The sequence below is a fragment of the Acipenser ruthenus genome, chromosome 53 (genome assembly GCF_902713425.1).
Source record: "Acipenser ruthenus chromosome 53, fAciRut3.2 maternal haplotype, whole genome shotgun sequence".
Classification (NCBI taxonomy): domain Eukaryota; kingdom Metazoa; phylum Chordata; class Actinopteri; order Acipenseriformes; family Acipenseridae; genus Acipenser; species Acipenser ruthenus.
In genome coordinates this window covers 6261584-6284098 of record NC_081241.1, presented here as the reverse complement: position 1 = coordinate 6284098, position 22515 = coordinate 6261584, and the positions used below count along the sequence as shown (strand labels likewise).

General features: G+C 39.7%; 2 protein-coding genes and 1 long non-coding RNA gene across 8 annotated transcripts; all 3 read right to left on the bottom strand.

Annotated features, from left to right (window-relative positions):
- Nucleotides 1–1254: 1254 nt before the first annotated feature.
- LOC117432766 (tripartite motif-containing protein 16-like protein) lies at nucleotides 1255–8618 on the bottom strand. 2 transcript variants are annotated; one of them, XM_059016698.1, is made up of 6 exons: nucleotides 8388–8618; nucleotides 7989–8222; nucleotides 7675–7834; nucleotides 7147–7203; nucleotides 4031–4096; nucleotides 1255–2994 (listed from the first exon to the last, which is right to left on the bottom strand). In XM_059016698.1, the coding sequence occupies exons 1-6, from the start codon at nucleotides 8511–8513 to the stop codon at nucleotides 2465–2467; spliced, it is 1173 nt and encodes a 390-aa protein (XP_058872681.1). In that variant the 5' UTR covers nucleotides 8514–8618; the 3' UTR covers nucleotides 1255–2464. The 2 variants fall into 2 exon arrangements, with proteins under 2 accessions (XP_058872681.1, XP_058872682.1); XM_059016699.1 differs by lacking the exon at nucleotides 7147–7203.
- LOC117962882 (E3 ubiquitin/ISG15 ligase TRIM25-like) lies at nucleotides 8418–11929 on the bottom strand. Of its 5 annotated transcripts, none has more exons than XM_059016724.1 (3): nucleotides 11583–11929; nucleotides 9237–9822; nucleotides 8418–8483 (listed from the first exon to the last, which is right to left on the bottom strand). In XM_059016724.1, the coding sequence occupies exon 2, from the start codon at nucleotides 9815–9817 to the stop codon at nucleotides 9260–9262; it is 558 nt and encodes a 185-aa protein (XP_058872707.1). In that variant the 5' UTR covers nucleotides 9818–9822; nucleotides 11583–11929; the 3' UTR covers nucleotides 8418–8483; nucleotides 9237–9259. The 5 variants fall into 5 exon arrangements, with proteins under 5 accessions (XP_058872707.1, XP_058872704.1, XP_058872705.1 ...); XM_059016721.1 differs by having other exon boundaries at nucleotides 9237–10144; nucleotides 11583–11923; XM_059016722.1 differs by having other exon boundaries at nucleotides 9237–10144; nucleotides 11587–11923.
- A 6162-nt stretch (nucleotides 11930–18091) lies between these two features.
- LOC131723210 (uncharacterized) lies at nucleotides 18092–22515 on the bottom strand. Its single transcript, XR_009320172.1, has 3 exons — nucleotides 22431–22515; nucleotides 19916–19976; nucleotides 18092–19308 (listed from the first exon to the last, which is right to left on the bottom strand). It is a non-coding gene; the product is annotated as an uncharacterized LOC131723210 (long non-coding RNA).

Here is a 22515-nt window from a genome sequence, read left to right as displayed (position 1 = left end):
AAACATTTGCCATTCAAATATTCTAGCAGGACTTTGAGAGTGAACAGAGCAAATGTTCATGGCATCAGAGCCTCAGCTCTGCTTCTCTTATGTCATGATAACTGATTCTCACTAATTGAAAGAAGATAAAAAGAAAAAAAGTACAATATTATGGGATCAAATAAAAGCAGGTTTTTCACATCTTCAGCGTGCCCAGCTGGCACGAGCCCATGAGGCTCTGTAGTCTTCAGAGCGCGAGCTCAGGTTCAAATGATTTCAGTGGGTTTCCTACCTGGGAGCAGTGTGTTCATGAGCAGTGAGATATACACCCCTTCCCTTTACACCTCTCTCCCTCTCAAGCACTTAGATTGGGTAGACTGGCTGCACGGGGCTTTCATGTGTTTTAAATGGGATGTTTTAGTCTTTTAGGGGCTGTTAGCTTGACTAACCATCTGGAAGTGTCTGATAGCTTCATCCCAGAGTCGAGAAGCGACTGAAATCATTTGAACCCGAGCTCACGCTCTGAAGACAACAGAGCCTCACTGGCTCGTGCCAGCAGAGCGGACATTTCAGTTCTTCTATACTTCACACCCTCAGCTTCTGGGAGGATTCAGGACTGTACCTGTAGTGTTCTTTGAGCAGCTTCACAATAGTATTACCCTGCTATCATTGGCTCCTTCAGCTGGCAGGCAAACCTTTGAAAGATACAATAGGCTGAATCGCTGTTTTTTTCTTACTACATCAGACCCAGCAGTCACTGGACAAAGACCTGTATGAAATAGGCTGGTCTGCTGGTATAGTTTAGTTACAAAGACCTGTATGAAACAGGCTGGTCTGCTGGTATTGTTTAGTTACAAAGACCTGTATGAAACAGGCTGGTCTGCTGGTATAGTTTAGTTACACAGACCTGTATGAAATAGGCTGGTCTGCTGGTATAGTTTAGTTACAAAGACCTGTATGAAATAGGCTGGTCTGCTGGTATTGTTTAGTTACAAAGACCTGTATGAAATAGGCTGGTCTGCTGGTATTGTTTAGTTACAAAGACCTGTATGAAATAGGCTGGTCTGCTGGTATTGTTTAGTTACAAAGACCTGTATGAAATAGGCTGGTCTGCTGGTGTTGTTTAGTTAAAGCAACACTGTGTGGTCATTGTTATAGTAGAATATCTTTTATATGTTTTTAACATTTTCTCCAAAGCTTTTTTGTGCACGTCACGTTTCCAGAGAGCAGCTGCTGTTGATAGTCCACTTAGTTTATGTTCATTTCAGAAGTAGGTGCAGAACAAAACATTTATTGAAAATTAAAACTGTACAAAACATTTAAAGAAAAAGTACATGAAAAAAAGGTTTGCATTAGAAGTACAGAAACATAAAAAAACAAATGCTTATTAAAATAGTCCTTCTTTACATTCATGTTTTGGTTTTAATTTAAAACCTGATTAAAAAGATTGTTGACCTTAAACAGTGCTTTGAATAATAATAAACACTAAAATTAATAAACAATAAACTGCTCCCCCCTCTCTAAACAACTTGATTTAAAGCATAAAGAGTCTTCTACAAAACAGTCATTGTAACAGTCCTTAAGGTTGTGTGAATAGAGCCCTACATTTCCAATGGAACCACACCGAGTGAAAAGAATTGCTTTCAATCAGGCTCTGCGCAGCTGCAGAGTTTGTCCTGAAGAGGGCGACAAAGGCCAGGCTTAAAACACGTTTCTGCTTTTCCACTGTGGGCAGATTGCACATGTAATGCAATTTGATTGTGATTTACGATATCCATGGAAATGTCTTTTCTTGTGATGATATTTCACTCACATTATAGTTAAAATAAGCAAAAGATTATAATATTGAAACTTTGAACTGCCTGACGAGTTGACCCAATGCATCTAATTAAATGCTAGTTAGAGTAAATATGCAACCATTTCCAATGAGATAATTTACAAACACAATTATAACATGAGGAAAAGGCATCTTGTACCTATTGCTTTTCTGTATAAAGGTATCCATGAAGCCTCACGGTTTATAGATTTGCAAGCTGTACCTAAATCCCAAAAAGTTCAGCTATATACTATAAATATCCATTTGAGACACAAAATCCCATTCAAAACAAGATCATGGTTTTCTGAGAATCTTGCCTGTCATGTTTTTCAAACCTGCACATTTGAGTCCTGTGTAGCCATGGAAGTGCAATATAGGAACACATTGTGGAATTATTTAGTGAGCTACAACCACCTTAAGAGATATTTATCATACTCACGACATATTGAACGTTTTATGCTGAAACAGCTGTCCACGTGTGACTGTTACAATTACAAATGTTATGCCCAAGCATAAAAACAAATAATTCACCTCATTTCGCTCTGCAGGTGGCGCCATTTTACCCCCTTTCATCCAAAATTGTGTCAGATTGAACATTCCCTTCACCCGAGGAGTGGAGAGGACAGACAGGGAGTTCAATACAAAGGGCTTCTTACAACACAAAACAGTCTAGTTCAGCTGGCAGATTGTTACAGAGGAATCATAACCAATCCAAAACCCAGGATAGAGCGGCTCAGCGAATGTGGTTTGGAATCTGTGCAGGAGGGTCATTGTGTCAGAGACGCCATAAAAGGACAGCGTGCCGGCATTAAAATCCAGATACACTCCTATTCTGGGGGAGCAGGGGGCAGTTATTGCAGTTTTATTGTTATTGTGCCGGGCAGAGTAACTGGAATCAGAGCAGTACACACTCCAGGACTTGTCATTGCATCCAAGGAGACAGCAACGATCCCCTCCTTTCCTGCTGATTCCTTTATATGTGACTCCTATATAAGCCCCTCCCCCCCTCCACTCAATCTCCCAGTAACAGCGAGTCCCAGACAAACGCTCTCTGCAAAGCACTTGGGGCCAGCTATCAAATCTCTCTGGGTGATGACGATATCGCTGGGTCTCACTCCTCCGTGTCACCTTTCTGTTTCCTTCAGACAGACATAGCTCTCTATATGCTGTGTTGGGGTGCAGTGTGAGCTGATAGGAATCTGATTGAAGAGAAGAGGACGGGTAGGACAGAGTTAGAAAAGTCAAATCACTGAGAAAATCTCCACTAGGTTCAATGGTACAGAACCAACAAAAAGACAGACAAATACATATTACAGCAGGTTCTTTTTATAATGGCTGTTTCTGACATGAGGCTACAGCTTGAAAACAGAACAGGCATTGAGGTACAAAGGTACAGAAGGGAGTAATAGGATTATTTGTATTATTTTGGGGGATCCCTCCTCCATGCTCTCTCCTCTCTAGTCCTCCCTCCTCCATGATCTCTCTACCCTCCTCCCTTATCCCTGCTGCCTCCTCCCTCCTCTTCCTCTCAGCTCCCCCCCTGCTGCCTCCTCCCTCCTCTATGCTCCCTGCTACTTTATTGTGATTTTTAAGGTTGATAATCAATGGATTTGATCTATAATTCTTCCTTTAGATTTGTTCCTGACTTTGGATAAGTTATCTCTTTATTTTCACTTGGAACTAATCAGATACAACTCTGCATACAATTACAGTTCACTTAATGTTCCTACAGGGTATGTGTTGCCATTTTCCCCACTCAGACCCCTTGCTTACTAAATATCTTCAATAGAATATCATCCACTCTTCAAATATCTGTCTAATATTTTAATGAGCAATCCATCCCACAAGTGCAGTTATACTGCAATATACATTTACTACCAGCACAGGATGACTGGGAGGGATAGCTGTTCATTTTACCCCACAACTGGTTTTACATGCATTGTACATGTATTAAAAGATGGGATGATTATCTTTTCAGGGATACCAAGATATTTAGGGAGAGAAAGGTCTGAGTGGAAAAACAGGCAACAAATGCCCCTCCCCCAGTCATTCTGCATGTATTCATCTGAACCAATACTAGTTGGAGAGGAGTGTAGATTAATGGGTTCACAATTACTAATAAATAATAATAATTGCTGCCCTCAAGCTCCACCCCTCCCTGTTCTGTAGTGTTAGCTCTTCTCACAATGGAGTGACACATCTTTCAATCAAATGTTTCAGTGAAAACAGACTTACATTTTAAAAACTCAGCTCTGTTCCTTGGCTCTGTAGCCTGCAGACTGTAAACTGCAACTTCATTCACTGGGCAGAAAAGAGAGAGAAATAGAATTGAAACATGAGGATTAATACACAACACAGACTCCAAACAGTAATCTGCCACGCTCTTAATCTTTAAACACAAAGTGCATCTGTTCAGTTTATCAGTGTTTGCTCCAAGAGATGGCCCCCCGTCAAATTTTTAGGGGGACATTTTCTTCAGTGAGGGGGTTCATATGTTTGTCAGAACCAACCACTATTTCTTATTTTTGTTTGTTTTAAATATGCCAACAGAGTTTACTGACCTTTTGTTTCTCAAGAACAAAAAATAAAACTGTAAAGTGTAGATACAACCAAGGTGTCTCTACAATACTCACTGTCACTGTTGGGGAAAATATTGAGAAATGTGTCACAGTGACGCTGGTGTATCACTGAGTAGAGGACATTCATTGTACCAAGAACAGGGGTTTGCAATCTTTTTAAGCTGCATACCCATTTCCAAAAAATGTAGTCCACTGCATATCCCCATCTGAGATAGTCATAATAAAATGAAAACAGAAAAAAGGACTGTACAATAACATCATGATGCAACAAAACGCACAAGCCTTGGAGTGTGCGATGGATACAATTATAAAAGTTACTGTATTTACAGAAAATTTTTTACTTTTGGATAAAAATAGTCCCTCAAACAGGTTTCTAGTTGTTGGAAACATCATTTTATTCTAATTAATCAAAGCCTCTGTGCTAGCCTCAATCACTCAGAATGACAAGACTATTCCTTGATAGTAAATGGCAATCATGTATTTTTATTGCTAATACAATTACAGAAAAGCAGGCAAAGAAATGTTCACTATCCACGCATCTCTATAGCTGACCTTATTACGAAAACATGTAATTGGCATTTTTTAATTCTTGGTGACTATAACATACAGTACTGATGCAAATTAATAAAACGCTTACCTAGTATCAGTGTGATGGATGTCCCTGCTAGCTACCACACAAATCACGGATGATGGCAGGGAAATTTGAGAGCTTCAGTCACAAGACATTTTTGGCGTTTTTAATCTGACAGTATTTCGTCTTGATCGCCCTTTGCTAGTAATGTTCTAGTATTGAGCGAACAATCCGTATTTTATCACTTGATTGAAAGCTAAAAACTCTTACTTTCACACCAGAAGTAATGGCTTGTAAAATGAGACCGCATGCCAATACTTCAGTTTCTGATTGGCCATAAATTCTGTATTTTGAAATGAACCAATAGTACTTAAGTTACAATAAACTTTAAATCGGGACCTTGAAAAAAAATAAATATCGATTTGAAGGCACGAACGCACACAGGAAATAAAACGAGTTAAAGACGAGGCTTTTAGTTTATTAAAATGTATTTTTTTTTTTTTATCCCAAAGACAGACTGCAGTAACCGCCCAACTGTTTATATGACATTTAAAAAAAAACAGGCTTATTTCAAACGTACCTATTTAATATGTAAATTAGCCATGTCTGCACTGAACGCTCTGCCATAGCACATCAGTCTGGTCTTATCGATTAAATGTTGATTAAAAGACAAAAGTTTGCAGTAGATTGGCAAGTGGTACTAAACAAAAGGCGCTGTCCGCCAATTCAGAATTTTCAAAGTTTGAAAACCATTAGAAGAAACCACATTACCAACAGATCCAGTTAATAGTAGTAGTATTTAAATGCCATTATCCTGACTGCTAATTTCTTACCTTCCAGCTGCCCCTTGATTTTGACAATTTCCATATCAGAAATGGCATTTTTGTTCTTTGAGATTCTTCATTCTTAGCCCCCAAGTAAATATTTTGGACAGTTTTCAAAACAATTTTTGCTTTATTTTCACAACACACGTTGATGTTGTTGATATGATAAATGTGTGGATCTGCTTCAGGCTCTGTGTATTTTTTTTTCAAGGTTAAACGATGGCCCGTGCTACATAGAACTCTAAAAATAAAATTTCAAATATACAATGTTGTTGGTTTTGCTATATTTTAACATATTTTAATACTGCACATAATGATATGGTTTAGAAAATGCTACTTACCAAAATCGTGACTGTATTACATAATAATTTCCTTTATTCCGATTCCAGTGGTGTTTTCTCAATGCAAGATGTATTGTAGGCATATATACAGTGCTGTATAAAATCACATACACTTTTTTTTTTTTAAATCATGCCGTTATAGGCCTACTGGTGAAATGACCAAGAGCCAGTTGGTGCTTAACACATACTGAATTATTTTGGCCCTGAATTTTAGCATGTTTTGTAATAGAAAAGACATTTCACATACTTTTATAACGTTACCGTTTGCTATATATATATATTTTTTTAAATCAATGATGCGGTTTTCATTTCACAAATCTACTGCACTTTGTCTATAAACTGTACTGCAGTACGCAGAAGTACACATTTCTCCCATTCACTTGCTAGGTCCCTCCATCAGACACAGTTTGTCTAGCAAATAGATAAGTTTACAGCGGATGAATTTCACAGTATTTTTAAGCACAAATATAATTGCCTACATTTCAACAGTCACTGCCAAAGCTGATTACTTATTCTTCCAGAAGTAATGGTCGGGTGTAACACAAGGTTATATTGTGCAGGGCCATGTTGTTAACAAGCCTGATGTTGTCGTTTAGGCTTTACTGTGAAACTGTCTGTAACCAGGGAGGGTGTGAGCGCATTCTACTGGACTGGACGATAATGGCACAGGAGTTTAATTCTGAAAACGCAAGTGTAAACAAACAAGTAAAAAAGATCAGCCTGTCGTCAGACATGTCCATGTTAACACAACATGCATTAATTTGCTGTGTATTGGTATTGCGTCTGGTCTGGGAAGGGGGACACACGGGCATGTTAAGAGAAATTCAGCGGGACATTTTTTTTTTATTTCGGGGGGCATTGGCGTGAACACTGTATCAGTGTAGTGAATGACCAGCTAACTGCACCCTCATCAGGAATCTTTCACACAAGAACTAATCTAATACATCTCCAGCCACTCTTTCACTGAGGCGTTAGGTCCTTCCAAAAAGGGAGAATGTCTCTGGAGATAAAATGTTTTACTGGAAGAAAGTCTTACCTTTGAAACGTCTGTCACTGCTCCTAGACCGCAGGGTATAAACTGCTGTTGCATTCACTAAATAAAATACAGAAAACTGTTTTAAACCAAAGATTTTACTGAAGAGGATTTGGAATACAAACATGACCATGACCTCCAACTTCTATAAAACATTGATAAGAAAGTGCAGGACTATAAGTTAGCATCCTATATGGAATGAATGTGTTGTTTAATGTGTGAATCCCTCTGTCTGTGTTTGAATGCTATTGTGTTGTTTTCTCATGTAATATCTCTAGAAACTCTCTTCCTTCCTGCTATCATCACTCTGGATGTAACTGTAAATGAGTTGGGACGTTTCAACCTGGGGAAATCATTTGAAATAAAACATCTCCTTCTACCCTCCTCCCTTCTCATTCTTCCCTGCTGCAATATTCATATAGTCAACAATCTGCAAGAGGTCGTTATTATTGTCTTGCAAGTCCTGTCCCTCCTCAAGCCATGGTCTATTTGAGAAATATGAAATATCTACCAAGGGAATCTCACACCAACCTGTTGTGGTTATTTTTACTAATTCCCCCTTCCAGAAATCCTCAATATGGTCTTTAAGTTCAGATACAGCTTTCCTCACAGTCCCAAAAGAGATGTCTGTATTGACAGTAACGCTGGGTAAGTCTCCAGCTTCAGGAGGGACACAGAGAGACTGGAAATTCTACAACAGGAAAGTGGAGAAAAGGAGTTTTCAGTGAAACAGAATGGGGTCCAAAACATTCCTGGGGAAAAGCAAGGATTCATTCAGTTGGAGAGGTCTGTCTGAAACTGTCCCAGTTATGGACTTGAGATTTTCTAACAAGCAGTGATGTTACCTGTAGAAAATGGATGTGATCCTCTGTCTCTGAAAGCTGTTTCAGCTCAGTGTTTCTCCTCCTTAGCTCAGCAATCTCCTGCTCCAGTTTCTTCATGCATCCTTCAGCCTGATTCACTGCAGCCTTCTCGTTAGCTCCAATCAGCTCAATAACCTCAGTGTGGATATTCTCAATGGATCGGATCAGCTCAGTAAAGATCTTCTCACTTTCCTTTATTTCTATGCATGCAGATCTCTGAGTGAAAGAACACAGTAGAGGAGACATGGTTAGAATTGATATCAAAAACACATCAGGCATAGACAGTAAACTTCTGTAGATGTGTTCCAGTCCATCTGTTAATAATAATAATAATAATAATAATAATAATAATAATAATAATCCCCTCTTGTCAATACCCACTTTCAGTGACTCCACAGCCTGTTTCATCTCCTCAATTTCTTTCAGTCTCTCCTGGATTATCTGTTGTATTTCTGTCTGTGTCTCTCCCAGCTGCTTCTGTGTAGAAACACAGTGACACAGTGACATTTGTGATGGGGCATTGAGTGATATCCTGTCACACCCAACACAGGATATTTCAGAGCAGGCTGTGTTATTCACACCTGTCCCAGTAAAAGGTGAAATGTCCTATAAGGTTTGAATAATACAAATATTGGACATATTGAGAACTTTGTGACCTTATCAATCTCAATTGCAAAATATCACCTTTTATCCTGAAAAATGTTATGAGTATACCAAAAACAAAAAAAATAGGGAGGGCTTTTTTGTTATTAAGCTCTGGATTATGGAACGTCCGTTGCTGTCAAGGAAGATGGGACTTTAATGCTTTTTAAATGTAGATTAAAACTCATTTTATAAACTACCTGAGCTTTTAATATTTGTTCACATTTGTTATTTGACTTTCTAATTCCAAAAGATTTTTTTTTTTAAATGTTACTGTTTTTAATTGTTCTATTTTTATAAACTGGATTTTTATTTTAGTTTTTCAAATTTTACAATTAAACTGGATAGTTTATTTATTTATTCCAATTGTATAACATTTTTGTATTTTACTTTGTTCTATTTTTACAATTAGCTTTTTATCTTACTGTTTTTCAAATTTCATAATTAATACCTAATGTGTATTTATTTCATTTTTATAACATTTTGTAGTAGACAGTTTTTCATTGAAAGGTTTTTTTTGTGTGTGTGTGTGTAAAGCGCTTTGGACATGGACATGTTAAATATCACAGAAATGGTTCAAACCCTTACCTGTTTCACACTACCTTTCTGCCTCAGCTGAGACTATCATGGTTCTTGTGATCCTTGTCTGTACACAACACACAAACACACGTCTGATCGGTTCTGCAGAAGATGTCCAAAACCTTCTGGTGTTCAGCACAAAGCTTCTGCTCCAGATCTCCAATTGCATTGATCAGCTTGTGCCTCTTTAATGGAGTAACCTCACTGTGTGGCCTGACGTGTGTTTCACAGTAAGAGGCCAGGCACGTCAAACAGGATTTCACAGCTTTGAACTTTCTCCCAGTGCAGAAATCACACGGCACATCTCCAGGTCCAGCATAACTTTGAGCAGGAGGAGGATTGAGTCTTCTCTTCTTGAATTCTCCAGGAATTTCAGCCAGCATGATGTTTCTGCCCAGAACAGGCCTTGGGGTAAATGTCTCTCTGCACTGGGAGCAGCTGTAGACACCTGTATGATCAGTCTGATCCCAGCAGTTCTTAATACACCCCACACAGTAACTGTGTCCACATGGAATAGTGACTGGATCCTTCAATAGCTCCAGACACAGTGAACAACTAAACTGATCCTCTGACCACAAGTTTGAAGCCATTCTTGCTGCAGCGAGACAGAAAGAGTGATGATTTCACAAGAAACGAAACTTAACTGTGTGTCTCAATTCCAGGAGATATATAAAGCTCTAAGAGGGGAGGTTTGGGACTGAGGCCAGGTTTAGATAAGCAGAAGGTGCTGAAAGTGTGAGAGGGACAGGGGAGGAGAGAGTTGGGAATGGGACTGGAGTTTGAGAATGGCACTGTTAGAATACAAACACAATGCTGTTATAATCGAGTTCTGCACAGGTTTATAAGAAGGATGGAACTCCAGTCATGGAAGAGTTGTGTCAATACTGGAGCAAGTTAGAAGAGATCTGTTCTTTCTACTGGAGAGAAATGGAGCCACACAAAAAGAGGGAAAAAAAGTTTATTATCATAAATGATTGTATTAGGGCATTCCAAACAATGCATTTATCAACATTGTTAATAGTAATTATGCCAACATTTTTTACTAACATTCATCTGAAATTATTTTTTTTAATAAGTTAATTAAAAGTGCTTCCAAAACATAAACGCGGAGGTACAGTACACTGAACTCACACACTCAAATAGAACTCTGACAATTTACTGCTCGTTAAGCTTCAAATGGTAATTTTAACAGCAATAAAGTGAGGAAATTATAGAAATGATGAATTTATTCATGAAATACAGGTTGAAGCCTCACTGCATGTTACCTTTCAGTTCAGAGTGGTGAGCGTCGGATGTAGTAGCCACTAGAGGGAGCAAGAGGGTGCAAATAAAAAACTAAACACTTAACTCACACACTGAAAAACACACCATTCTAAGTTTCTCATCCTTGACCTTTATTATATTAAAGCAAAATATACAGAAAACAAATCTAAAGTTATTTAAAAAACAAAACACAGTAAAATACAGCTGCAACTACACTCCATGCCACAGCATATGCAACTTACACCTAACCCCTAAAATGAACCCCTACTTCTACAACTAAACATCACCCCTAACCTCTACCCCTAAACGTCACTATCAAACTATGTTACTATTATTTTAACACTAGCTCTGCTAATATTATTTCAACATCGTTTCTTTTGCACCCCCTAGCGGCCTCTAGTAGCTACTACATCCGACTCTCTCCGCCCAGAACCTATATTTCATTGACAAACCATAATTTCTGTATTTTCTATAATGCATTTGTATTAAATTCCGGCATTAAAGCTTAACGAGCAAACATTTGGCAGCATTTTCTATTTGTGAGTGTGTGAGTTAAATTCATTAACTTGAATTTGCAGAGCCTGCGCGTCAAAAACGAAACGTGTGTTACAATAAAAACAGCAATAATTGGAATTAAATACAACAGATCTTGAATGGAAGGCGGGCTCGGTGCTTCCCTTCATACAATACACTCTGTTACTCAAACACACGTGTCTGCATTTAGGGAGCTGCTGTGTGTTTATGAAATAACTCCAGTTTAAACCGCACTCTTAGAAGAATGAAAGTGTGTGGAAATAGTGATCCTTTCCAACGGTATTATCTTACACCTTTACTGTTAACTAATGCACTCTCTAATCAACATTGTGCAAATATAGCAAACCGTGTATCATTTCAATTTAACTAAGCTAGCGTTTAGAGATTCATTTACTTCACCACGTGCGTCCCTGTACTACTAGCTTATACGATTCAAATAATCAGAACACATTATTTACACGCTGAGATATTATCCATACTGGTTTCTCTAGTTCCCCGTTGCATTAATAACACGTTTATATCGAGCATAATAGAAATACACAAAGTCGGATTTCTTACCTACCCTAGTAAACACCGCGCTAGTTCTGCTTCCTCCTCTCTCGAATGCTAGGTGCGTAATTGCAGAAGACACGCCTATTTCATTACGTCACAACGCCCCCTTTACTGTGAGATCAATCCGGAGTCAGACTGGAAATTAGTTCAAACAGATGCTTATTTCTAGGGCTGGGCGACGATATGAAAATTGTATATCGTTATCATGCACGTATTTCAGTATCGATAATACCGAAGTCTTGCAAAACACAGAAAAATATAATAACGCAATTACAATATCAAACATATAGGATACAGACGCTAACAGATATTTACACATGAAAAGCAGTAACTTACTTTAACTTAGCGGTGCTTTGCTTCACAATATCCATGGAGAGAAACAAGGTATTGTTATATCGCTTTACTATTCTATCATCAGTCACCTCAACGCCGAAATATTAAATTCTAAAAGACATGCAATGCTTTTTTGTTCGTTTGATAACTAAATTAATGCACTTATCATATATAATCATCAACACATGCAATTTAGCTTTACATGTACTTAATCAAGGTTGAACGAGGCGCGCTGTGGATCTCATTCATGTTGAAACGTAGCTGCAGTTCACTTCAGTATCCAGTGCATTATTAGCACTGAACAAGCTGTTTAAAGATGCCCACAACGATAAACATCACCCCTAAACATCGGGTGAGGGAGTTTGGCAATAGCCATTCAGATGACGAAGACTAACTCGGAGATGAACTAATATGAATACTGTTTATTTATTATTTTATTATTGTAACTAGACAGACGTATTTGTAATGTTTAAAGTAAAATGGTGCGTTTGTTTATATTATTGATTGATGGCTCTGGTGAGCGTGTTACTTCCTTATAATGTGAACGTTTATCAATAAATATGTTAACTGTTATTATTCAATAGCGCTGTTTGTGTGTCTTATGACGTGACACGGGGGCGGGGACACGACTCCATTTTAGCCTCTTATTTTAATTGAGGAATAAAGAGGATTTGTATTTTTTTTTATTGGAGAATGTTTTTATATTGCGAAAAACTAGGATGCCTGGTCTTAGCCTTATCACTAAAACGCAGCATAGCGCCATCTAGTGGATACTGTCATATGTAGTTGTTACTGAAAACTCTGTGTGTGTGTGTAATGTTTCTAGAAAATTAAATAATTACAAAAATGACCTGTTGTGCACTTCAACACACTGTGTAGATCTCATATATAATATGCAGTTTTGAAAGAAGTTCCAGATATAATGCTAGACAATGTCTTTATATATATATATATATGATTTGAGTGATTTGAGAGTGATTTGTAATTTGTGCAACATTGTCAGAGAATGGGAAGGATGATAAGCAAAAGAAAATGTCAATTTGTATGTTCAAGATCAGGTTGAAGAGGTTACAGCCCAACAATACATGTAGTATAAGGGACTAAAGTTGGACATTATATTAAATTCTGGGATTATTGTTGTATTTTGCAATCAGCTCTATTCAGATGTTAGTTTAGCATTAATGGGTATTTTCATTCAAAGAAACGTGTTCAGATTTGCCCAAAAAGGCATATCCAAGAAATGCAATATTGACCAGCATTGATTCAGTGATAACTCCTTGTCCTCTCATTCTAACAGTTTTCAAAAGGATCAGAACCATTCTAAAACGTTTCCTTACAGGTTGTATTCTCAATTTGTACGAACAACATAAATAGTAGTTATATTTATTAACCACTGAATGTACCAGGTAATGTAAAAAGATGACTTCCCTTCAATGAACCCTTATGGTTTTATTTAAATTGTAAAGGGAAATGATTCACCTGTGTGCAGTACTCAAGTCCAGGTAGGTAATTCTGTTTTTCTACACAAATCTACAAAACAAAACATGTTGTGTTTAAGTGTGTGTTGTCAGCATAAAGCTGACATATTTACAACTTCAAATCTGTGAATATGTGGGTAATGTTGCTCAGCAGTCTTGCAGCATAATCGAATGTGATAGTGTTCTGCCTCTTCTCTCGCATTGGTCTGGTTGACCTTGTGAAACCTCTTGATCTCCTACAGCTCTCGCCAATGCGTTTCTGACAGTTCTTTAATCTGCTCTTCTATTTTTTCTAACTTCCATTTCTTCCTTAGCTCCTCCAGTTCCTTCTGGTACTTGGCTCTCAGCTCCTGTTCCTTCCTTTGCAGTTCCTCTTCATACTGCTGCTTTAACCTCTGTTCCACTTCCTTGATCTTTGCCTCCACCGGCAACCCTAACCCTAACCCTAACCAAGAGGAACACGTGGGGTCCTGGGGAAGACAGAGAAACACATTCCACAACCTCATGTTTAACTTTCTCTGAAGAGAGCTCTGTGTCATACAAGCCTGCGCTGTGTCAACCACAGCAATGTCTCCACCAGCAATCCTAACCATAATCCTAACCCTAACCAAGATGAACACGTGGGGTCCTGGGGAAGACAGAGAAACACATTCCACAACCTCATGTTTAACTTTCTCTGAAGAGAGCTCTGTGTCATTGTGGCAATGCGCCCCGCCCCTGTGTGCATTTGTGTGTTATATGTTGTATGTTGCGTGCGTGTGTTAATGTTGGTGTATAGAGATTGGTACACGGGATATAAACGGGTCTGTGTTTCACGTGTATTTAAAAAGTGTAGATTTGTATTTAGGCACGAGGAGAGCACAAATCACTTCACGTGCTGGTTAAATGTAATATGCGAGCACGGGGTTGCACAGAATTAATTCACGTGCTGGGATTCAAGTGAATAATTAATTAGTAATTGAATCCCAGCACAACAGTATATATAGATGCACATTTTCATTCAGTCGGGGTTAGGTGTTCGGTGAGTGGAGAACGGGAGAGAGAGAAGGAGAAAAGTGAATATAAAATAATCATTAAAATCTGCTCACCGTGTTTTGTCTGTGTAGTCCGTTTTGTTTGTCTTTTTATTTTGGCGTGTAGTGCCGTGTCCTGTTTTGTTTCAAACCTTTTTATTTTCTGTATTGTTTATTAAATGCTGAGCGCGATCACGCGCCCAGCTTATACCAAACCACATCTCTCTGTTTATTTATTTCCTGGCTCTGGTCTGACACCACCCACTCCGGCCGTCTTTGTGACACGTGGTGTCCTGCGTGGGATCGATAGCGCCTCCAGGACTCAGGCCAGAGCAGGAACCGCATTCTTGGATTAAAAAAAAAAAAAAAAAAAAAAAAAAAATGGCAGAAGACGCCATCAAAGTGCGGGACTGGATGCTGGAAAATGCTGGGCTGGAGGCCCAGTCTATACCAGTAGTCGTCCAGTTCCTGCGGTTGATGGACAGGGAGAGATGGGAGACGTATGCGAGGGAACAGACCGTAAGCACCTGGGAGGAAGGTGTGGGGTTGGTCCTCAGCTACCTGGAGGCAACCATAAATGGAACAGCAGCCCAGGTAGCAGGACCACCAGCAGAGGAGTACCTGCTGTCCCCATCTCCACCAGCAGAGGGTGAGTACCTGCTGTCCCCATCTCCACCAGCAGAGGGTGAGTACCTGCTGTCCCCATCTCCACCAGCAGAGGGTGAATGCCTGCTGGTTTTGCCTTCACAGCCCAAGCGGGAGGCAGAGACGGATAAAGAGGTGAAGGACAGGGAGGAGGAGTGCCGCCTAAGGGCCAGGCATCCACGGCGATGTAACAAGCCATCGCCGGGGTGCCTCCTCTGCGACCAGGATCACCTGTTCGCCCACTGTCCCTTCCGCAGTTATGGGGAGGAGCCTGAGCGTCCACAGCCCAAGCGGGAGGAGCCTGAGCGTCCACAGCCCAAATGGGAGGAGCCTGAACGTCCTACGCCTGAGTGGGAGGAGCCCGAACATCCTACGCCTGAGTGGGAGGAGCCCGAACGTCCTACGCCTGAGTGGGAGGAGCCCGAACATCCTACACCTGAGTGGGAGGAGCCCGAACGTCCTACGCCTGAGTGGGGGGAGCCCGAACGTCCACAGCCCAAGAGAGGGGAGTCGGTGCGTCCACAGCCCAAAAGGGAGGAGTCGGTGCGTCCACAGCCCAAAAGGGAGGAGTCGGTGCGTCCACAGCCCAAAAGGGAGGAGTCGGTGCGTCCACAGCCCAAAGGGAGGCAAGTCGGGGCTTCCACAGCCCTGGGACCCAAGCCACCAGCAGAGGGAAAATGCCTGCTGGTTCAGCCCCAAGGGCCGGAGTGGGTGGTGTCAGACCAGAGCCAGGAAATAAATAAACAGAGAGATGTGGTTTGGTATAAGCTGGGCGCGTGATCGCGCTCAGCATTTAATAAACAATACAGAAAATAAAAAGGTTTGAAACAAAACAGGACACGGCACTACACGCCAAAATAAAAAGACAAACAAAACGGACTACACAGACAAAACACGGTGAGCAGATTTTAACGATTATTTTATATTCACTTTTCTCCTCTCTCTCCCGTTCTCCACTCACCGAACACCTAACCCCGACTGAATGAAAATGTGCATCTATATATACTGTTGTGCTGGGATTCAATTACTAATTAATTATTCACTTGAATCCCAGCACGTGAATTAATTCTGTGCAACCCCGTGCTCGCATATTACATTTAACCAGCACGTGAAGTGATTTGTGCTCTCCTCGTGCCTAAATACAAATCTACACTTTTTAAATACACGTGAAACACAGACCCGTTTATATCCCGTGTACCAATCTCTATACACCAACATTAACACACGCACGCAACATACAACATATAACACACAAATGCACACAGGGGCGGGGCGCATTGCCACAGTCATACAAGCCTGCGGTGTGTCAACCACAGCAATGTCTCCACCAGCAATCCTAACCATAATCCTAACCCTAACCAAGATGAACACGTGGGGTCCTGGGGAAGACAGAGAAACACATTCCACAACCTCATGTTTAACTTTCTCTGAAGAGAGCTCTGTGTCATACAAGCCTGCGCTGTGTCAACCACAGCAATGTCTCCACCAGCAATCCTAACCATAATCCTAACCCTAACCAAGATGAACACGTGGGGTCCTGGGGAAGACAGAGAAACACATTCCACAACCTCATGTTTAACTTTCTCTGAAGAGAGCTCTGTGTCATACAAGCCTGCGCTGTGTCAACCACAGCAATGTCTCCACCAGCAATCCTAACCATAATCCTAACCCTAACCAAGATGAACACGTGGGGTCCTGGGGAAGACAGAGAAACACATTCCACAACCTCATGTTTAACTTTCTCTGAAGAGAGCTCTGTGTCATACAAGCCTGCGGTGTGTCAACCACAGCAATGTCTCCACCAGCAATCCTAACCATAATCCTAACCCTAACCAAGATGAACACGTGGGGTCCTGGGGAAGACAGAGAAACACATTCCACAACCTCATGTTTAACTTTCCCTGAAGAGAGCTCTGTGTCATACAAGCCTGCGCGGTGTCAACCACAGCAATGTTTTCAGTAGCAAACACTGTTTTGTTATTGAGGCAGCATCGACCTTAGATCTAAACTCTCTTCTGCCCAGGATAGTGTTTCCTACTGCACTCTTCCAGCCCCTGTCTTCCCAAAGAGCACAATCCTGAACTCAGGCAGAATGCGTCGGGCTTGCTCAGGGGAGGGAGTCTCCCTTTGTGTTTCTTCATTTGATTCTGCTTTGCTTTCAGACACTGCAAAAGAATAGTGTTCAGCTACTTTAAACCAGTACCTTCCACTGCAGCCCAGCACTTCAACAACTGAGCTACCTAAAACAGCAGAAACACTGCAAAAATACAACACGGATGATGTCAAAAGGGAGAGGGGGGCTATTAATATGTTTGTTTAATTTTGTGCTATAAACTCAGTTGATAAATAATTTATATTGAATTAATTGTATTAATGCATACACAATCTGTTCCATACGTAAGAAATAACCCATGTAAGACAATCCTTACCGCACGCCCTAGCTTTAAGAAAACATATACTCCCTGAAGACTGTTTGAGTGTAACATATATTTTGTACTTTTTTATTTACCATAAACATTACATTGAACATTGCCATTTATAGTAACATTTTCGAGATGAAATGGCATGTGTGAATTGAAAGCAGACTGATTTCCCTCATCTGAGGGAGGATTCATGGAACAGTTAAACACTGCACTGCACTGGCACTCAGTGGAGGGGCTTCCGAGTGTTTTTTTTTTTTTTTTGTAGGAAATGATCCTACTGAGGCTTTGCGGTCGTCAAGAGAACCTGACCAATAATTTCCGAGTCTGTTTTCACACCGATGACGGTAACCTGCATAATTTCCCTAGATTGTAAACCAGCATTAGCTGATATGTGGACTTTTGCACAGTGCCGCAGTCCTTCCGGTCCGTGGCAAACACAATAGAATTCTATGCCGAACCCGATCTTGTTCTGAAATCGGAGGGTTGTGGTGAGATGTATCTGTTGTGTCGAGTTTAAACATCGCATACTCACTAGTCAGTTTTATAAAGCGCTATTTAATTTAATAAGATGCTGCTGCTGCACACATTACATGCTGAGTGAGACTTGCGTGGTGATTTCTCAGATTGCTTTTGATTACACTATGTAACACAATTTTTGTTCCTGGGTAGTAAGTGTTATTTCCTAATTGCTTATGCCTCAAAAGTATGGAAAATGGCTATTATTCCCCACAAACTTTGCTTTTGTGACCAGGACAGTGATATTTTGAAATTTACCTATTTCCAGTGAGAAAACGGGCGAATTTGTGTCTTTTCGTTCACATAAAGTCAGAAAAAAAAACAACATATGAATCCAAATTAACATGTATTTATACTAAAGTAATACAAAAATGACTACAAAAGATTTAGAAGTGAGTAGTTTTTCGAGATTTACGATTATACTGTAAATCACTTTCACGAATCAGCCCCCAAAATGTAGTCTCCCATCATGTTCTCGTTATACTGTCCTTGGTAGCGGCGTTCAAAGTCCAGTATATCCCGGTGGAAGCGCTCGCCTTGCTCCTCCGAGTACGCTCCCATGTTCTCCTTGAATTTATCAAGATGAGCATCAAGGATATGGACTTTGAGGGACATCCTACAGCCCATTGTGCCGTAGTTCTTCACCAGAGTCTCAACCAGCTCCACATAGTTTTCGGCCTTGTGATTGCCCAGGAAGCCCCGAACCACTGCGACAAAGCTGTTCCAAGCCGCTTTCTCCTTACTAGTGAGCTTCTTGGGGAATTCATTGCACTCCAGGATCTTCTTTATCTGTGGTCCGACGAAGACACCGGCTTTGACCTTTGCCTCAGACAGCTTAGGGAAGAAGTCTTGAAGCTACTTGAAGGCTGCCGACTCCTTATCTAGAGCTCTGACAAATTGTTTCATAAGGCCAAATTTGATGTGCAGTGGTGGCATCAGCACCTTCCGGAGGTCCACCAGTGGCTCCCACTTGACGTTGTTCCTCCCCACAGAGAACTCGGTCCGCTGTGACCAGTCCCGCCTGTGGTAGTGCGCCTTGGTGTACCTGCTGTCCCAAAGGCAAAGATAGCAGGGAAACTTGGTAAAACCGCCTTGGAGACCCATCAGGAATGCCACCATTTTGAAGTCTCCTATGACCTCCCAGCTGTACTCATCATACTTCAAGGCGTCCAGCAAGGTCTTGATACTGTTGTAATCCTCTTTGAGGTGCACCGAGTGAGCCAGGGGAAGAGACGGGTACTTGTTACCATTATGGAGCAGCTATTTATATTACTGGAAAGTTCTAGAAAGTTCTAGAAGTTACTCCAAGTTTACTCAGCCTGTTCTGGAAAATAGGTAAATTTCAAAATATCACTGTCCTGGTCACAAAAGCAAAGTTTGTGGGGAATAATAGCCAGTTTCTATACTTTTGAGGCATAAGCAATTAGGAAATAACACTTACTACCCAGGAACAAAAAAAAAATTGTTACACGGTGTTAGCATGTGTAACCCGTGAGTGGGGAAAAGCTTTTAAATAAAACACAGTTTAAACAATACTTACTGGGTTATTAAAAGCTCTGTTGTGAAATATGTACACGCTCTCTTTATTCACTTTGTCTTTGGAGCATGCTGACCAAAATAAACAAAACGTGATTTTTTAAATAATTTACTTTATGCTTTGTGCATTGGGGAATAGAAGAATAGGATTCCGTTATTAAATATTGAACATTTTCTGCTTTTTCCAACTGAACATTACATGTGTAATTACGTTTGTAACACCTAAGAGACATTAATAAACACACAACAATCCTAATGTATTTTATACTGTACTTAGTATATTAATGTATTTATAACTAAGGCTCTACATTAGAATTTATTTAAACGTATTACACTTTTAAAGCAGCCTAGTTACCAGGAGCAGGCTGGAGTCTTTCAATAGCAATGTCACTCACTGTTAGGAGCGTCGTTTTCTTTGCTGTTTCTTCTTTGGTTCCTCCTCATTCTGCTCCTTGGCTGAAGAACAAAAAGCCCGTAAACAAAACTATTAAGGCTCTAGTTTTAAAACTAACAGTTTTTTTGTGAAACTATTAAATTTAACAGACACAAAATTGTTTTTAAGTTACTAACTCTCTGTTGAACCGAATACTGTTTTGTTTTTAGCCGTATTTTTATTTTCATCGGCAGACGCGCTCTGGATGCAAGAACAGTGCTGACGTGTCATTTCATAAAATTATATTAAGAGAGGTTTCGGGTAAATATAGAAAGAAAAAAGGGAGTGTATATTTGAGCACTAGTACAACAAGACCATGTACGGAATTAAAATGAATGGACTGTAGAATACTCTTTTTTTCTTGTAACTGTGATTTTCTTGTAACCCAACTGTATAAATGGGGAATTGTGTGTAAAAATAATGTGATATCTTGTAACAATTGTAAGTCGCCCTGGATAAGGGCGTCTGCTAATAAATAAATAATAATAATTGGTTTAAAAACAAACAAGATTATCCATAAACTAATGTTCACAGAAAATAAATATAAAAAGAGAATTTCGAGAAAAGCTGCCGGGAAGCACTGTCGCTGCTGATTGGTTGTTTCTACGCGCTTTGAAAGGGAGTCTCGTCTTCCAGAATATCAGCAGATATATTCTGTGTGCTTTTGACGGCGTGGATTTCCATAACAACTTTCTTGTTGAAGGCTGTCAAAAGAGGAGCACCAGTCGTAGTGTTGTCGTAGTCGTGTAGTAGTATTGTTGTAATCTTTAAATAACCACTAGAAATATATAAACTGCTTCAATAATTGACGCTGTTCAATTTGATTGATTGCCCGTTCAAAAACGAGCAATAAGGGTGGCGTTATAGTGAGGGTCAAAAAATAAATAAAAATAATATAAAAACACACACAACCTTCTATGTTTGCAATAAATTCAACCGTTTTACTTTTTTAGTTATACAATTACAGTACCTCCAGGCCATTTTAATAAAACATTCATCTTTTTTAAATCTACAGTACAAGTTCTTAACACAACCAGTAGGTCTACTAGTGACGTTTTATCATCTTTTGCGTTCTGTATGAAACACACATGGTTACTTTTGAGGAACAGTTTATACTTAAATAAATAAATAAATAAATAAATAAATCTCTCATTTAGTTTCAAATCACCCAAACAGCAATTCTGTAAAAAACAAAAAAGCGTTTTTTTTGGGTTTTTTTTTACACTGTACTGTCATTTGAACTTCACTACTTCACTGTTTGTGGCGCAGCTGTAAGCCTGCTGAACACTAACCCCCATTGAACGGTGCCGTCTATTTATTTCACAAAGCAATTTAAGCTCAACACCATTCCTTTTTAAGCAGTTAAAAAAAAACGTTGAATATGTGCAGGCAAAGACTTTTTAAACGAAAAGTAAAACAAAAAAAAAAACTATTCTGCTGTTTACAAAACGGACGCTTTAGTTTAAGTCAGCCTTCATCTGTGCAGAACTTGTTTAAAAAAAAACAAACAAAAAAAAACATTTACCGTGGTTTATAAAAGTCACTTATTTTAGACTGCGTAATTTTTTTTTCAGGTTAAACAAATCGACCCGTTCCATCAAGGTAAGCCATTTGTTTCATTAGAATGTCTCCAATTGTGCTTTGATTAACATGCCTCACTTAGGTTAGAAAACATTTGCGATGTCTTGCTGGCTTGCTTTCTTATTTTCAGATGTACACATGCAGATGTTTTTTCTTTTGCTCTGGTGTTAAATGTAGGGTCGACTCGCCATGTCGTACTTTCTGTTTTGCTTTGGGAGCGGGAGTGTTGATGACATTGGATTGAACGGTCAGTTAACAACGAATTAGGAACGCGATTCAAAGGTTAACTGCATGACTTTGTTGTTTTAATTGGCCATGATTGTTTCGTGGGCGCTACAATGAGAGAAACTACAATGCTTATATTTACGTTTGCTTGGCTTGGGAAGTTGGCGGGTGGCGGACAGCGGGGTGGAGATCTAACGGGTAAAAATAGCACTTGTTTTTATATTGGTGACATTTGTTCAGAGAGAATAGCTGGCGGCATGCAGGGGGTGGCGTTATAAAGGGGGCGGTATAACGCAGGACAACTGTATATGAAGACAAACACAGAAACATAACTTCTATTTTAACATTACATTCTAAACTCGATGAACATGTTACAACTTCAATAGAAAGACATGCAGACAAATAAAATAAGGAAAAGCATTACTAAATTATAAAACAGTTTGTTTAATATTCTAGGCACATGTTTTAGTGGTTGCCTCTGACGATAATTCCAGTTGGATTTGTAGCTTGCCTGGGGTGTTTACGCTTCAACCTGTGTAGTTTACAATTTTCCTTATTTAAATAAATAAATAAACTTGTCATTTAGAGTATTTTCTGATGTCTGGGTTTCATGTTTCTGAACAGACAGAGAAGCATTATACAAAATAAGTAAATACATTTGAAATACTCACTTGAACCACTCGATGGCGCTTTACGCTTACTTCTTGTTCTGAAACCGGAGCTGTGACGCGAGTCCTCTCCTGGAAGGTGTTGCTG